The sequence below is a fragment of the Silurus aristotelis genome (assembly GCF_946808225.1).
Source record: "Silurus aristotelis genome assembly, chromosome: 24".
NCBI lineage: Eukaryota > Metazoa > Chordata > Actinopteri > Siluriformes > Siluridae > Silurus > Silurus aristotelis.
Window position 1 is genome coordinate 6,302,516 of NC_139597.1, and position 17,906 is coordinate 6,320,421.

Consider the following 17,906-nt stretch of genomic DNA (forward strand, 5'->3'; position numbering starts at 1 on the left):
TTAATGGATGGAGTCTTCAGGACTCTCTGGTTTCTCAGTCACATGTCAAGGAATTAGTCGTATGATGTTACAATCATTAATAAAATTTGAATATTTCAATTGCTGACAAAATCGTACAAGTATGAAACAAGTAGAATAAACGTAAATTTCTCATGCTTCCACCACACAATAAACTGCAGTCTTTTCTTGGGGTCTTAAACGTGAAATTTTTAGCAACTTCAAAATAGAAAGTGTCATGGACTGATTTCTTCCTTAACATCTTTTCAACTGTCGCTCTGGCGGCGAATTCTTGAACATACAGCAGAAGCAATGTGTCTGTAGGTAAAGGAACAACGATGTACATGTAAGTTGTGTTTCCATGGTGACATGCTCCAGACATTATGGAAACAGTTTTTCGGTTTGATAGGTGCTAACACCTGCAGCATTACAAGGCCTGATCGTGAATGAAATGCCTTTACTCAATATGTGAAGAAAGTGGAAAGGTACTGCAAGTCAAAGATTCTTTCGAAAATAAAATGCTCACACATGTTTGTATTTTGTAAACTGACGGTTCGAAGTTAGAGACCCTGCCAACTGAGCAAAGCTTGGATCGGATTAAGAGTCAACACATTCTGACAAACTGCAACAGATGGACAGATGCATGTTCCACTCCCACTTTGTGGCTCTCTGCTGCCTTCTAGTGGTAATATCAGTTATTAAAAAAAATTGCCAGCCAATTAAATGTTCACACATGGCCTGTCAAAAGAGGGAGAAACAGCACAGTAAAGGGTTTGATCCCTCAGTCACATATAGTACACGATTGCATTACAGAATAATGATTCTATAGTTTCAAATTTTCAGGAGAGTTCATCAAAATACAATCCAGAGTGCCCTTATGATTTAAGTTAATTAACTATGCAAAATGTAAGCCTGAGATTGAAAGAAGGTGCTATATAGAGACATATAAAGTTATATGGAGGAATGACTAGGGTTTAGCTTGTGTTTAGGTTATTATATATATATATATATATATATATATATATATATATATATATATATATATATATATATATATATATATATATATATATATATATATATACAGTGGGTACGGAAAGTATTCAGACCCCCTTAAATTTTTCACTTTTTGTTATATTGCAGCCATTTGCTAAAATCATTTAAGTTCATTCTTCTTCCTCATGAATGTACACACAGCTCCCCATACTGACAGAAAAACACAGAATTGTTGACCTTTTTGCAGATTTATTAAAAAAGAAAAACGGAAATATCACATGGTCCTAAGTATTCAGACTCTTTACTGTGACACTCATAAATTTAACTCAGGTGCTCTCCATTTCTTCTGATCATCCTTGAGATGGTTCTACACCTTCATTTGAGTCCAGCAATTTTTGATTATACTGATTGGACTTGATTAGGAAAGCCACACACCTGTTTATATAAGACCTTACAGATCACAAAACATGTCAGAGCAAATGAGAATCATTAAGGTCAAAGGAACTGCCCCAAGAGCTCAGAGACAGAATTGTGGCAAGGCACAGATCTGGCCAAGGTTCCAAAAAAATTTTTGCTGCACTTAAGGTTCCTAAGAGCACAGTGGCCTCCATAATCCTCAAATGGAAGACGTCTGGGACGACGAGAACCCTTCCTAGAGCTGGCCGTCCGGCCAAACTGAGCTATCGGGGGAGAAGAGCCTTGGTGAGAGAGGTAAAGAAGAACCCAAAGATCACTGTGGCTGAGCTCCAGAGATGCAGTCGGGAGATGGGAGAAAGTTGTAGAAAGTCAACCATCACTGCAGCCCTTCACCAGTGGGGCTTTATGGCAGAGTGGCCCGACGGAAGCCTCTCCTTAGTGCAGGACACATGAAAGCCCGCATGGAGTTCTCCAAGATGGTGAGAAATAAGATTCTCTGGTCTGATGAGACCAAGATAGAACTTTTTGGCCTTAATTCTAAGCGGTATGTGTGGAGAAAACCAGGCACTGCTCATCACCTGTCCAGTACAGTCTCAACAGTGAAGCATGGTGGTGGCAGCATCATGCTGTGGGGGTGTTTTTCAGCTGCAGGGACAGGACGACTGGTTGCAATCAAGGGAAAGATGAATGTGACCAAGCACAGGGATATCCTGGACAAAAACCTTCTCCAGAGTGCTCTGGACCTCAGACTGGGCCGAAGGTTTACCTTCCAACAAGACAATGACCCTAAGCACACAGCTAAAATAACGATGGAGTGGCTTCACAACAACTCCGTGACTGTTCTTGAATGGCCCAGCCAGAGCCCTGACTTAAACCCAATTGAGCATCTCTGGAGAGACCTAAAAATAGCTGTCCACCAACGTTTACCGTCCAACCTGACAGAACTGGAGAGGATCTGCAAGGAGGAATGGCAGAGGATCCCTGAATCCAGGTGTGAAAAACTTGTTGCATCCTTCCCAAAAAGACTCCTGGCTGTATTAGATCAAAAGGGGGCTTCTACTAAATACTGAGCAAAGGGTCTGAATACTTAGGGCCATGTGATATTTCAGTTTTTCTTTTTTAATAAATCTGCAACAGTGTCAACAATTCTGTGTTTTTCTGTCAGTATGGGGAGCTGTGTGTACATTCATCTTCTTCTGTTTCTTTCTGCTGCTCCCATTAGGGGTCGCCACAGCAGATCATCTGTCTCCATACCCCTCTGTCCTCTACATCTGCCTCTTTCACACCAACTACCTGCATGTCTTCCCTCACCACATCCATAAACCTCCTCCTTGGTCTTTCTTTTTTAGTCCTTCCTGGTGGCTTCATCCTCAGCAGTTTCCTACCGATATACCCCATGTCACTCCTCTGTATATATATGTACACATATTTTAAGTATTATGCTGAAACACTTTTGCTGCCTGTTATTAAATCACCACTGGTAAAAACACCGAATATTTAATTGCGTCTTTCTGTTTTTCTTCGTGTTTACCTTTGAAAAGCTGCATTATTAAAGGCTGGATGTAATTACAGGGCTTCTCTTTTGTGCAGTTTGCTCTGGAAATGTATTCGCCATCTTGATCCTCTCTGTAATCCAGATTTCACATTTGCATCTTTCCCTGCTGCTTTGGTATTCATTGATGATCAAATTTGTGCTGCCAAAGCTTGGGTTACAAAAGTGTGCGGCATTGCTAGTAAATTGATAGCAAATAACAGGAGAAGTGTGAGTGATAAATCTGTCTCTTCTGTTCTACTGCAGGTACGGAGACATGGTCCCGAAGACAATAATAGGCAAGATTTTTGGCTCCATCTGCTCGCTCAGTGGTGTGTTAGTGATCGCTCTGCCCGTGCCTGTCATTGTGTCGAACTTTAGTCGAATCTACCATCAGAGTCAGCGTGCAGAGAAACGCCGTGCACAAAAGGTATATACACACATACACACCTGCGAGCACACTCACACTTCAACCTACCCACTGGGGGACATCACCAGTGACGAAAAGGATCTAGGAACTGATCATGAGAGTCTACAAAGATCTATCAGAGGCAATTTCCTTTAAGAGCTGAAAAAAGTGTAAACCCCAAAAAAATCTTTATTTTATTTTTTTTACATTAGACACAATATATAAATTTAATGGCTCATTTAGAACTCATGATCCTGATCTTTCTGACAAATTTCTTCTCAAGGGACAGGTATGAATGAGTTTTCTATATACATGGTAAGTAATAATTGTCTACAGGTCTGAGTTATTAGTGAACAGACATTAAGTAATCAAGTGAATGTGACCATGACAAGTGAAGACTCTAGTGGCCATATTTGTATGCCATGGTGTATTCTGGGAAACAGTGTTCTTGGGAGCTTATGAAGGTGCAACGTAGCTCTATGAACACTTCCCCTGGTTAAAGTGTTAGCAGGTTTAATAAATTGAATGGCTTTAAAACTTGCCTTTAAATTCAGAACCCTTGTTATTCCTTTAATATTATGTTATGAAAGGCTAATTATAGCGCCGTATGAACAACGTTTCCAAGTAATCAAAAACTTGGACAACCTCATGGAATTATGTCGCAAGACATAATAAACGCATTCACCCATTCAAGATGTTTGTATTAGTTTATGACAGTCTTCATAAGGGGCTAACATATGCTTATGCCATGAAGCCCTTGAATTTTTAACAAAAAATAATAATAATAATTGTCTACACCGTTTATATATCTCTGAATGTAATTGATAAACCCCTGAAGTTTCTTTATGAATTTCTTTGTACAGTAGGGCATATGTACATGCAATGTGGTCTTATAAACTTCCCCTGAGGAAAGTTTTACCCAAAAATTGAACATTTATGGATACCTGTACATCATAAATGCCTGGGGATCCTCTAGATGTAGATATCTATCTCGGTTTATGACCGTTGTCATAAAATGCTTATGTACTGTAGGTGTATCTAGACATTCAAGTTGTCCGGAAATGTTAGCAAAATTATGGCTACACTTCTTGGCTACACTTCATGTGCATGCTTGTGCTTGTGTTTCAAAGCTCTATGAAACAGTCTTTCGCATAGAATTTTTATGCCGAAAAATGTAGAGAACTCTCAGTACAGATAAAAGGCCAATGGATCAAGAGAATGACAGATAAAGAGAGAAAGAGAGAGGTCATGAGGAGTGAAGAAAGGAGACGGCGCTACAGGAGAATTGAGATGTCGAGGAAGAACAGAAGCGTGCAGGAAGTGGCGCTCCTCTGGGGGTGATCAATATGCAGAGCTGCAGCAGAATACACAATCATGACCCTCCTGCATGTCCTGCTGCCCTTCACTTACTTGTGTGAGTCGAGCGAAGCCACAAGAGACACGCAGGCCAAAATCTTTATCCCTGCTCTTAACATATACACACACACACACACACACACACACACACACACACACACACACACACACACACGTATATACACACAGTTATGCGCACATGCACATATGCAGAGAGACAAACGAGCTCTAAAACAACAATCTGTTTTTACCGTTAAGTGCGCACACACACACACACACACACACACACACACACACACACACACACACCCACACACACACACACACACACATACACACATACACACACACACACACACACACACACACACACACGGCTAGATCCAGGGAGGAAGGGATATTGCTTACTCCTAGATACACACACTCAGGTGACATGCAAGGACCGAGTGTAAGGCTAAAATGCCCACCCCGTATGTGTTTGTCCGAACAGAAAACCAGGCTTGCTAGAATTCGTGCCACGAAGACCTGGGGTGCTAACGCTTATTTGCAGTACAAACATAACGGGCTGCCGGTCAACGCCGAGGAGGAGGTAACCGTGGAAACCGCGGGAGAAATGCTGTGCCGTGACGGGCTGGGCCTGGTGTCGGTGCTGGTGCATGCACACCTTCTGACCCCTGACCTTTCACCACTCCACCATGGGGCCAGAGCTGTCTTCATTCGAATGCTTTCTATCATTAATGCTCTCTCTTTCTCCCTCTCTTCCTTTCACAATCACAATTTTTTTCCTCCCTGCTGTTCCGTTTCTCATCCAGTTCTTCCCAGTCATCGTCCATTTTTGTTTCATGTCACTAGTTTACTCACTGCACCTCTGATTATCTCATTATCACTTAAAAACACAGAGAAGACAGCATCTCCTCCTGGTGACCGGTCATGGGATCCTGGTCATCCCAAGACAGCAAGGCATCAGCTTCGGTACCAGTGGAGCTCTTGCTCCTTTTCTATGAACCCTCTTCTTTCCATTTTCCTCCATCTCATCTCCACTCTCCTGCACCTTCACCTACTTACCTACCTGTCTGTGCTCCATGCCTCTTTTAACAAGAATTTCCGAGTGACCTTCTCATAGCTGCCCGAACAGGCCTGTGTTTTCTCTTCTTCCTCATGACATCATTCTAAATGCATCCTAGATTTCCATCCCATGGAGGAATGAGAATGTTTGAGTTGCATGTCGATGAATTGCCAGCATCTAAAAGTTGGGGGAGGGGGGGAAGGGGATGGTTGGTGAGATGGGGCCAGTGTGACTCAGAGGCCATAAGGGGAGTGTTGACTGGGTGTCAGCGCGGATGTTTGCACGCACAGTAAACACTCCAGCTGTGGTCTTTGGACTGCATCGTGTAATGTCCTGTCTTGATGAACCAGCGGGTTTCTAACAGGCATGCTCAAGGTTTAAATGCAGCAGACACTGCAGTTTCAAATGCACATTTCCACTGCAGGGAACGTTGAGCTTAAAAAAAATTGATGGCTGTTTTTATTTACTGAATCGTAGTTCCGGGTTCCTTTTTAGCCAGTTTTTTGTGCAGCAGTAACTGCATGAAGCTGGCCATACTGAGCATTGCTTATTGAGCAAATGATGGGACGCTTTACTTGACATTTTTCTAAAATAATTTCCTCAGTTAACAACTTTTGAGTTTTTTGTTTAACCAAAGTAAAGAAGCAAAACTAGTTTAAAGGCCACATTTTCTGTATTAAAGCAATAATAAACAATAACTATAATGACTAAAATAACTTTCTAGTTTTTTGCTCTGTATTGTAAATGGTCTTGTGATGTAATCTGGCCCTACAAAATGCCCTAAAAGCAACCAAGAGCTTACAACACTTTGTAGATCTCAAGAGAAAAGCTTTTGTGAGTCAAGAATAAATAAACTGGCTCTGCTCTCTGGGTGTGAGGGAATGACATACTTTCATTTTCTTGTCAATCAAAGTATCATCAGCCTATTACAAGCATCTCTGAGATTATTTATGCATAAGAGGGCTTTCTGTAATGCAATGTGATTAAGTTGGTTAGTTCTCGTTACATATTGTTGCAAATGTTGGCCTCAATCAGGGAGAGCTGAATAGTGGGTGGGTATTTAACCAATAGTTGAACAAATTGAAGGAATGAAACATAAAATAGAATTCTGGAATGTTCTGGCCCATCCCTAAAAAAAAAAAAAAAGATGCAGAAACTCACTGTCAAGGCTATTACTCGCTGACACAGCTTCCACTGATCTTCATAATGTAAAATCCTAGACACGATGTTACATTATATATACACAAAGGATCAAGAAGTACGTTCTGGAATATCTGCTGGAACCATCCTGGACAAGAACTACAGAGCGATTCAGGTTATTGCAATTATTAGTTGTGGATATATTCATATGAATGTTTTTTTTTTTTTTTAAACCAAACAAGGGCACTTAATGTGCCAAGCTCGAGACTGTTTTCCGAAAATGGCCCTAGACCACTATCAAAAAAAAAAGAAAAAATACACTCCCACATTATCTACATTTCTGTCTATATCTGTGGCAGTCTGGGAAAACTCATCAGATGTCCCTGTGGCTGAATTCTGCATAGTTGGCAAAAAATGATTTTGTAAAATATGCCAACAATTCACATTAAAATCCTTACATTCTGAACACTTAAGTATAGTTTGCATGGGCATGAGCTAAACTATGTAACGAGCCTGTATAAAATATGGTCAAAATAATCAGTCTAAACCTTATGTAAACCTTGCAAGCTGATCAAATGTTTTTAGCAGTGATTAGAACTTCCATTACCACAGGGGCAGTGAGTTTGTAGCAGTTTGATGCTCAGTTCAGGGCAGAATCCAAGCATTCAGTTGAGAATATACACTGGTTTTTATTGTTTGGGCTGAAACAAAGTTCTAGCAACAATCTTATAATACAGTCAAACAATGTGTCAGGAAGTGTTTACTGTCTGGGGTTAGGGAAGTGGGGGTGTCACTGATGTAAATGCTACAAGACTAAATACAGCAAGCGCTGGAGACTAATGTTACTGTCATGGTACTGATATTCGTGAGCTAAGAACTCATTTCCAATTGTAGATAACAATTAGTTTAAGTTTGAATGAAGTTTTAAAATGCAGTTTGTAGAATTTCTTCCACTTCTGGACATAATCAAATGTTAAAGTCCTAGGACCTGTGATTATGATCCAGAAAGACTACCCAATCAGCAATGTTCAGTATAAGAAGCTCCAAACCAATTGTTCCAACAAACCCTGGAGCAGGATCCGAATTTAGGTTCCTTGAACTACGACCCAGGATCTAAAATAAGCCATGTTTTTTCTATTAAAAGCTCTTTTATAGTTCTTGTGCTGGAAACAGGTATTTTTCTATAAATGATTCATAGCTTTGCATATATATATACATTTCCTAAATGCATCTTTGTTGTGGCTAAAACCAATCCAATATAAACACTCCAGGCTTCCATACAAACAATCCATTCCTTGCTCGTCTGCTGCCTTTAAACCGAGAGCCATCTGTCACAGAGCTAACCTGGAGAGAATGAGACAGGCACAGTGGCACTCAGACTAATGTTGTCACAACGTTTCCATAAAGTTGCTGGAGCGTTGTGAGAGCTCTGGCCTTACTGTTCACACGTTCTTGTCTTTTCTCTCTCTCTTTTCTAACGTCAGTGTGTGGTCTGATCTCCTGATGAGCTGTCAAATTGTTTTGTTTCTTTTATAAGGCATCGAAGGAGGCAGGGAAGGCGCTGGTTTGTAAGACTAATCCAACATTTGAGACTCAGCATCACCACCTCCTACACTGCCTGGAAAAGACTACAGTAAGTAGCTTGGAAGGGTTTCACCCTTTTTCTTAAATTTATTTATTTATTTGGGGGGATTTCCAAAAAAAACCAGTTAGCCAACGATTATTAGCAATTATAGCAGGCAATAAAAATTGAGGAAATGTCACAAAACGAAAAGTTGGAATTGTATGTGTATGGTGCAACTAAATTAGTTGGTATTAGTTGAACTAAAGTGTATACCACAAGCACTGAATTCTTGATTCTGATTGGTCAGAAAGTGTTTATTCATTTTGTCTTACAGCAGCTCCGGCAGTAGCTCACGGCAAATCAAAGGTTTATATTAACGTGTTTGTTATTTAAACAGTACCTCACCAGAAAGAGTGCGGTTATACTGAATGACATATACAGTCATAAACAGTACAGTTCTATAGTAACAGTTCTACAGGGACTTCCATGGTGAATGTTTCACATCTACCTGTAATAATTCAGAAGTATTGCATAAGTTATAATCTCTTTCAGGAATGTTCCATTACTATAAACTATTATGTGTTATTCTTCAATAAATAGAATAAAGCACTGTTAGATGTGCTGTTAGTGGAAATGGTAACTTGTGCCCATTATGGTAATTAATGATAATTTTCTTATAACATCCATATATGTTTTTCTCCCTTACAATGGCAATAATTATAAAAGCAGAATAAAAACAATTACTTTTCTAATATATTGGTCTTTTTTTTGCTTCAAATGGATCTAAATTACTAACTGTTTGCTCATTTATGTCTGTTTCTTGTTCTGCTATTCTGCTATTCTTGTTATTAGCTTGATGGATGAATCTGACAATACTTTGGAAGATATATTCAAAGTATTCTTATATTTTCCATTTGGCCCAAGCCAAGTTTTTAGCAAAGCAACTCTATGTATTTCCAAGTAATTATGATACTACAAATGTCTCCCTTTAAACAGACAAGACATCTTTCTATAAATACCATCCAAAGCCTTGTGGTTCTCATTAATAAACCACAGTGCATGAGTGTTTTTGTTTTAGTCTGAGTGCTCTTCATTCTGTAACTGTAAATGAACGCTACTCTCAAGAGACCTTGTTAGCAGGTACTGCCAAGAAAAAGACACTTAGCATCTATCTCTGCCAGCCAACCCGGCTGCTTAGACACCATCTGTATAGGCTGTGACCTACTCCTCCCTATCTAGGCTACCAGTCAAGACATCGCAACGGAAAAATTCCTCAGTGGGGCCGACGCATTGGACAGCGATTTGGGACACAGCCAAAGTCGCAGTTCATCAGAGCTCAGGGACTTTCTGTGATCTCCATTTAGGCCGGGTCAGGTTACTGACGTGCCTGCTTGATGTTTCTTTTACAGATGAGGTTTGTTTCTGTCGGGGCAGATTTGCACCCGTTTCAGGAGCTGCTCGGAAGATGTTTTGTCATTTGTTAAATATTTGGCGAGGTTTTCCTCACTCTTGCTACAGCTGTGAATAAAATCTTCTATGATGACACTCTGTGAAAGCAACTCAGTTGAAGATCTAATGGAAATAAACATTCATTTATTTGTTTATCCCGTAAAGCTCTTTTTCTCAGTTGGTGTTACAATGGATGGATGACAAGAGGCAGCTGTTTTTGCTTGGATTTTGAGTTTTGAAACCGTAAACCTCCTGGCAAGTTTCTAGATAAGAAGGTTTCCAGGAATTGGTGTGAATGTAATTTTTTTTTTAAACTGTTAAGTTCCATTAAACCAAAAGCAAAAAGAAAAAAAGTCTTGTTTCCAGCATCGTCTTACATGATGTGCAATAGATAGTAGAACCGAATTGAATATTTAAATATTTTGAGTATTCTGTGCAGCATTTTTTGCCTACCCTATGCTTTATCTTATATCTTTCAGAATCACGAGTTTGTGGAAGAGAATGCATATGAGACGAGTTGCATGGAGGTGTCTATGGTGAAGCCGTCCACTTCACGTTCGTCCTCCCTTTCCTCCTCTCCTCACGGCCTGACCTGTTGCTCTCGCCGCAACAAGCGCAAGAGCTTCAACATGCCCAACTCCAACATGGTTGCCGGCCGCAGGGGCAGCGTGCAGGAGCTCAGCACCATCCAGATCAGAGAGAGGCCGATGAGCAACAGGTACTGTGCACGAACACAAGCAGGAAGTACGCAGGCGTACACTAACTATCTGTAATTTGTATAATGTAGGAACATTATGCCAACCAACATTATGAGCATGTCAGCATGACCTTCACCGCAGTACAGCAGCATACATGTGGAGTCACTGAGGTCAATATAATCACCTGTTTGGAAATGAGTCAGTCTAAACTGCATGGACAAATGTTTGTAGACCTAACCATTAATTTTGAACATCCCATTCCACATTTAGTCCCCATTTGCTGTTTCAATAAACTCTACTCTTCTGGGAAAATGTTTCATTAAATTTTTGAAACAAATTTTTGAGGTGAGGTGATGAGGCCTGGGGTGCAGTCAGTGTTCCAATTCATCCCAAAGGTGTTCAATATGGTTGAGGTCTGAGCAACCAAAGATATCCAATACAATTATGTGCCTCCAACTTTATGGTAACAGTTTTGGGAAGAACTACACATTGCTGGAAGAGTCAGGTGTCCCAATACTTTTGTGTATATGGTGTATAATGCTGAACTTTCCTTTTTTTTGTTTTCATTAAAAAAGTTATAAAAAACAACATGGTGGTAAAAAATGATCCACCAGTTTGACCAGCTCTAGCTGTCTTTTGGCAACTGATATTTGGTCAGACCAAGCTGTATATTTCATTAGAGTTCAGTGTGAGAGTGAAAACTGGTTCACACGTACAGATCTTTCACATGTTGTGGGTTAAACTTTACAATTATCTTTGCCTTGTTTAATGAGAACAGAATACTGAGTCAGGAAGAAGCCAAAAAATGATCATCAGAAAAATTAATGCTACATTAGCATGACAGAAAAAAAGCTAATTTCATGCCTCATTGCAAAAGTGTTGATAGTTTTGTGACACATTATGCTGACATGCTGACACCATGTGGTATTTTATCTAATATAAAAACAAAACAGAATGCTAATCAACAAGACTTTTTTTTTTTTTTACTTAGTAACAGCTAGCTAGCAAACTTGTTAGCTAATGTTAGCTGGTTGGAAGTGCTGCTACAAAAAAATCAAAATAAAACCTGTTTTCTGTGTTAATTTTTGCCATAGATTACAAGATTATAAATTTAGATTTCAGACCAATTGTCCCATAATACTGAATTAGAAATTGTGTATTGAAATTTTCTGCTGTACAATAAAAAATAAACCACACAAGTTCAAAATCAATAATTGTAGATAATGTAGATTGCATTGTTTTGTTTTGTTGTTGTTGTAAAATATTTATGTGAAAACAAATGAAAAACTGCATGTATCTTGTTCGTATAACCTGACAGCTTCCACATGAAGGTTAAATACTTTAAGGATTGAATACTAATGCATTGTGCAAGCAAGATATTTCAATTTCAAAAATAAATGTCACCTTACAATAAACAATTTTCCAGTGTTTTAAAACAATTTATTGAACCGAAAAAACTTCAATATACCATTTGGAATATGAGATTGTTGATCAGGGGTCTGAATAATTTTGCCAGGCACTGTTCTGAAAAACATGGCGTCTTTTATCTACCATTGTTACATACATACATACATACATACATACATACATACATACATACATGCATACATGCATACATACATACATACATAATGATAATACATGATAATGCCAGAGAAAATCCATAGAAGAACTTTGGGGCACTTTAAGGTAGTAACAGTAACCATTGTTGATTATTTTCCTAGAACAGCACATCTTATTGTGTTTCATTCATCACTTTAGCGAAAGGGTTTTAGCATTGCAAATTAGACCCTGAATCAGATAATCTGCGACGTTTCCGGTCGGTCACAATGCTAGATTTACGATGATTGACACACTGCCATCCGCCAGCTATGCTAAACAGTGTGTTAGTAGTTTGCCTTGTGGAGGGAGTGTGTGGTATTTAGGGGTGTGTGGTATTTAGGAGTGGGAGCAGTGTTTCCATATTGAATCATGCTGCTGGAATCCAGCACAACTCCAGCTGCGGCACCCGCTAACTAGCCTGTGTGGTCCAACCAACAGCTGGGAGAATCTCTCTCTCTCTCTCTCTCTCTCTCTCTCTCTCTCTCTCTCTCTCTCTCTCTCTCTCTCTCTCTCTCTCTCTCTCTCTTTCTGTATTTGCTTACCCTATCTACCAACTCAGCTCAAATTAATTCAGGGAAGCTCTAATGGGGCATAACAGAGAACCCCTGGAGAAATATGGTAGCTTCATAGTTAAGATGTTGAGCTTCTGATCAGAAGGTTGTGAGTTCAAGTTCTAGCTCTACCACTGCTGGGCTCTTAGGCAAGGCTCCTAAACCCTAAAGTGCTCAGTTATATAAATGAGATAAGAGAAAGTTGCTCTGGATAAGGGTGTATTCCAAAAGGCATAAATATATATGACCCACATGTGTGATCTGATTATCATTCAAATATTCTTGCTATGAATATATATCTAATTAAATTATATACAGATTTGGTAACGATTTCCAAATAATGTGAAAAATATGCAATGCTTTAATTTGCATGCTGGACCCTGATAGGCTCTTATGATTTATGATCCAATAACAATCTGGGCTCGTTCTGTCTGTGTCCCCTCTGCAGCCGCTCGTGTCTGAACGCTAAGTTTGAGGAGACGGTGCAATGGAACTCGGACCAGAAGCCCTACATCACAACAGCGGTTATCAGCATGTCGACTCCGTCCGTCAACACGCCAGCGAGTGGAGACTCGGCCAGAGAGCCTGACTTCTTGCAAAGCAACATTGTCCGCGTATCAGCTCTATAGACCTAAGTTAAAAGCAACTTCCCTCTTTCATTCAGCGAATGGACGCTGGAGAAGAAGGGAAATGAGAAAGAGAGAACACCCTCTGGTGTATAGGAGGAGGTACTGCAAAGGCCAGGATCAGAACCCTTTATTTCAGCCCTTCTTCTTTGCGCTTGGACATAAAAGCCACCTTGGCCTGTAATGCTGAGCACCAGGGCTTACCAGTATTTTACTCACAGAGAGGGACCATGAATACTGCATAATTTCCATGCTTGTTACAAATTTTTGAAGTATTGTGTGTCTTTACATTTGTTGTCTTAAACTCGGTAGTGGACAGAAAAAGGTAAAGTGGAGAAAATAATATGGGTGCATATTTGGGTCTTTTTTTCCGGGTGTTCATTCGGTTTCGGGGAGTCTTTATGGGGTCCTAGTTTTACTCGAAGCTGTTTACTGCGCTTTTAGAGAGATCTACTAAAACAGAGCTCCTTTTGATATTTAACAAAAAAAATTCAAGGTTTTTAAAATCGTGTGAATGTGCGTGTGAGTGCATTTATGGCAAACCTTTTTTGCATGCTCTGCATTTGTGAGTCTGTGTCCTTTCAAGTTTGGCATGAGCAATAAGGGTTTTTTTTTTAATAACATCCCTAATGTATGTAGATTTTTTTTCTTAAAACTTCACTTCCTCTTATAGCAGAATGAAAGTGACTTTTTTTCCCCATTGTACATTTTAGTTGCCTCTCTTGAGACCTGGCCTAAAAAGGGTTATATAGATCACTGACCATATTTTAAAAAAGAAGCTAGAAAAAGAATTAAAGGAACAGCATATTGTATTGCTCATACAATATGAGAACCACTGGACAGTTATATGTTTCTGAAGCCACACGTGACATTCCCTCATCACTTTTTGTATTTAAATATATCATTTTATTCTTATCGTCGAGTTCTGAATGTACTGTGGAAGAACTTTTTTTCTCTCAGTGTCCCAAGACTGTGCATGATGTCTTAAAGTATATGGGATATGGACCAAAAGGCCACCATACCCCAATGTGGTTTGTTTTTTTTATTTTATTTTTTTTATATTTGTCTTTACGTTCCTCTCCGTGTACGTCTAAATGAACGTCCGAGCAGCAAATTCCACGCCCATCTATACAAGACTTTGCCATAACACAAAGCCCTGAATAAAAGATATGTGGTGGCAAAATCGTGCCCGATATTAGGATGACGTCCTTTTGTCATGGGCTTCTCACAGAGTGCTGTAATCATACCACTCCCACATGCTGTTGAATATCAAAGGGAATGTACGAATAAAGGCTGGCTCTGAGTCACAGAGATGTATTAGTCATTATCTCCGCACACCATATCGGTCTTTATTTAGCACAGGATTTGCATATAATATGAAAAAAAAAGGATTTATTTTATTCTTGCACTTTCTCACTTTTCACTTTTTTGTCATAAAAATAGCTTAAACCCTACAAACACACACATCAGCACTCTTTTCGATTATAGCTTGACCATGTGACTTATGCAACAAGGTTCTTCTTTTGTAAAGATACACTTTGTATTAAATGGGGTATTGACAGGGTTGCTGGGGGAGGGGGGGAGGGTCTAGATTCACAAAAAGACATATTTTTTAAAAATCAGATAGTGTCGATTATAAATTATAAATGTTATTTCAGTTGTACAAAAGAGAATTTAAAAGAGAAAAAAAAGAACTATGAGAGATTTGCTAGTGCACCTGTGTTGTAAATTTGTTCTTCGGTGTGGTAAATATATATTTATCTGAGTTCCTTGTTTTATTGTCACCTTCCCGGAAGGCCCACGTCCTTGAGTTGCAGGATGACGGACTCTATTGCTATATCTTTTTTTTTACTCCCCTTTTCAGTTTGGAAGACAAACACGGTGATGTGAGCAAGGAACATGTGATTGTGGAGATAGCCATGGTGTTCATTTCAAACTCGGGGGAATTTTTTTTTTGTAATACAGAGGAGACATTTCTGTCCTGTTTGTGATATAACATGAATCAACACAAATTTTCTGATGATGATGATGGCTTTCATTTATATTTGTTCCAGCTTGTGTTATAGACAATATAATATATTGAAAAGCTATATAAAAAAAATACAATGCAATTGTTTAGTCCGGTGCAGTGTCTATGAATAAATAGAAATAAATCATTGTTCCATTAAAAAACAGATAGCAAACAATGTTTGTATTATTCAGTGTGTTCACATAATGGTTCTGAATCTATGTGTCTCTGTATCTATGTATCTGTGTATCTATCTATCTATCTATCTATCTATCTATCTATCTATCTATCTATCTATCTATCTATCTGTCTGTCTGTCTGTCTGTCTGTCTGTCTGTCTGTCTGTCTGTCTGTCTGTCTGTCTGTCTGCCCGTCTGCCTGTCTGCCCGTCTGCCCGTCTGCCTGTCCGAAAGCCCCTATGAACACTCAACACACCAAACATTTAGTAAGATGAGCTACAACAGCAGCAGAAGACCACATGCTTTGAGTCCAGAATTAAAAAAATGAAAATAGACACTATATGGACAAAAGTATTGGGACATCTGCCTTTTGCCTTTTGCTTCTTCCCAAAACTGTTCCCTCAATTCCCGTGATTGTATCTTTAGATGTGGTGTTACCTTTTTCCTTCACTTAAACTAGGAGACCCAAACCTGTTCCAGTATAACAATGCATCTGTGCACAAAGCCATCTTCTTAAAGATATAGATTGAATGGATTGGTGTGAAAGATCTTGAGTGGCCTTTTACACATCTTTGACCTCAATCCTACTGAAAACCTTTGGAATGAATTGGAATGCTAAATAAACCCCAGGTTTCTTTACCCTGGATCAGTAACTGACTTTACTAACACCATTGTGTCTGAATGAGCACAAATCTCCACAAGTACACTCCAAAATCTAGTGGAACATCTTCCCATAAGAGGGGAGGTTTTTATAACAGCAAATGGGGACTAAAAGTGGTAAGGGGTGTACGAAAAGCACATACGAATCTTAGAGTCATATGTCCACACACTTTTGTATATATAGTGTATCTGAAAGGGAAAAAAAATAAGAATGATAAGAATGATAAGAAGTGTCTTTGTTCAGCAAGAATGCACACGGACACACCCACTGCACCCATCCAGCACAGGCAGCAGCCAGGAGTTCCAAATTAGCATATTTCCTATCAGACAGAAGGTAACTGAGATGTTTTCTTGGCTTGTGAAGAGATTGAACAAAATGATACGCTCAGAAGAAAGAGATAAGAGATGACAGGGACAAAATGCAAAAGGATTTGTACATGCTGCAGCTGTCCAGTGCTCACTGTGCTATTTTTACGCCAAGGTGAAAGGTTAATGCTTTTATTTCCTGGACCGATTTGTTTTACTGTATGCAGATGTACTGCAGGAAGAGACAGGGGAAGGGAGGGTGATGTGTGTGTCAGGCCACAACTACACACAGTCATATAGGACATTTTGTCACACAGGAGTATGCTGACAAACCTTGCAAAACCTTTACAATCATACAATAGCAGATTAATGACAACTCTTGGCAAATTTCTCTCTCTCTCTCTCTCTCTCTCTCTCTCTCTCTCTCTCTCTTACACACACACACACACACACACACACACACACACACACACACACACACACTTTATGAATAGAGGGACGTTCTGACAGGGATTGTGGGTTGACAGCAACAAGAGAGGGAACAGTATATCTTTTGTAAGCTTGTCTTCGTGTTTCTCTCTTTCATAAACCAAATCCTTCATGTTGCTCAGGCAAAAGGAAACAACAAGAGCAGGAGGCTGCTTTCGTCTGACTCATCGTTTCTTTTGCTTAACACACACACACACACACACACACACACACACACACACACACACACACACACACATCTCTAGGTCAGATAAATGTGTTGTTTTTTTGTCACTTATGTTTCATTCTCATTTATTTGTTTTAATCGTTGAGAGCTGAACTGAACTGGAGGGGTTCTCCAATGGTTTTCAGTGGTATTTGTAGTAATTACTATTATAGTGGAACCATTAAAACCATTAAGAGTATAAAAGCAATACCTCACCAAAATCTATTATATGTATTTAATTTGTCAAAGTTTCATGTCTGTACTGTCTCTACATCTTAGTTTTACTTTTGTATTGAAGCTACTGGAGCTGATAGCAAATGAGTCAGGAAGGCTAACATGCGCTAGTTTATTGTCATCTATGCTGGAAATATCACATGATCACATCACACTGGTTTCCCTCAGGGTTTTTGGTGACTTCAAAAACATGTAGTTGGTTTATGAGACGATGTTTACGAAATTAGTTTTGTAGCTCAGCTAGTTAGTGATGTGGTGCTTAACCATTTTCCAGTCAGTCTTTTTACTAGACAAATCAATGACACCCAAATTGCTGAGCAGTGATTAATCATTAAATAAAATAAATATTTTGGGTTCATATTTAAATTTTTTATTTTTTGAATCAACATTTGTAGACTTCCCACCAAAATATACTGTAATGGT

The 17,906-nt window shown here is 39.2% G+C and overlaps 1 protein-coding gene across 2 annotated transcripts in view; it reads left to right on the plus strand.

Moving 5' to 3' along the window:
* The window catches only part of kcnd2 (potassium voltage-gated channel, Shal-related subfamily, member 2), a 150,615-nt gene extending 135,027 nt beyond the window's left edge, over nt 1–15,588 (plus strand). Inside the window, exons 2-6 of one of the 2 annotated variants that reach the window (XM_083528842.1) lie at nt 3,209–3,371; nt 5,197–5,295; nt 8,450–8,545; nt 10,405–10,643; nt 13,225–15,588. In XM_083528842.1, coding sequence (XP_083384968.1) covers nt 3,209–3,371; nt 5,197–5,295; nt 8,450–8,545; nt 10,405–10,643; nt 13,225–13,405 — 778 coding nt within the window. In that variant the 3' untranslated portion in view covers nt 13,406–15,588. The remainder of the gene's footprint in view (nt 1–3,208; nt 3,372–5,196; nt 5,296–8,449; nt 8,546–10,404; nt 10,644–13,224) is intronic. The other variant, XM_083528843.1, reaches the window with a different exon arrangement.
* Nucleotides 15,589–17,906: the final 2,318 nt, after the last annotated feature.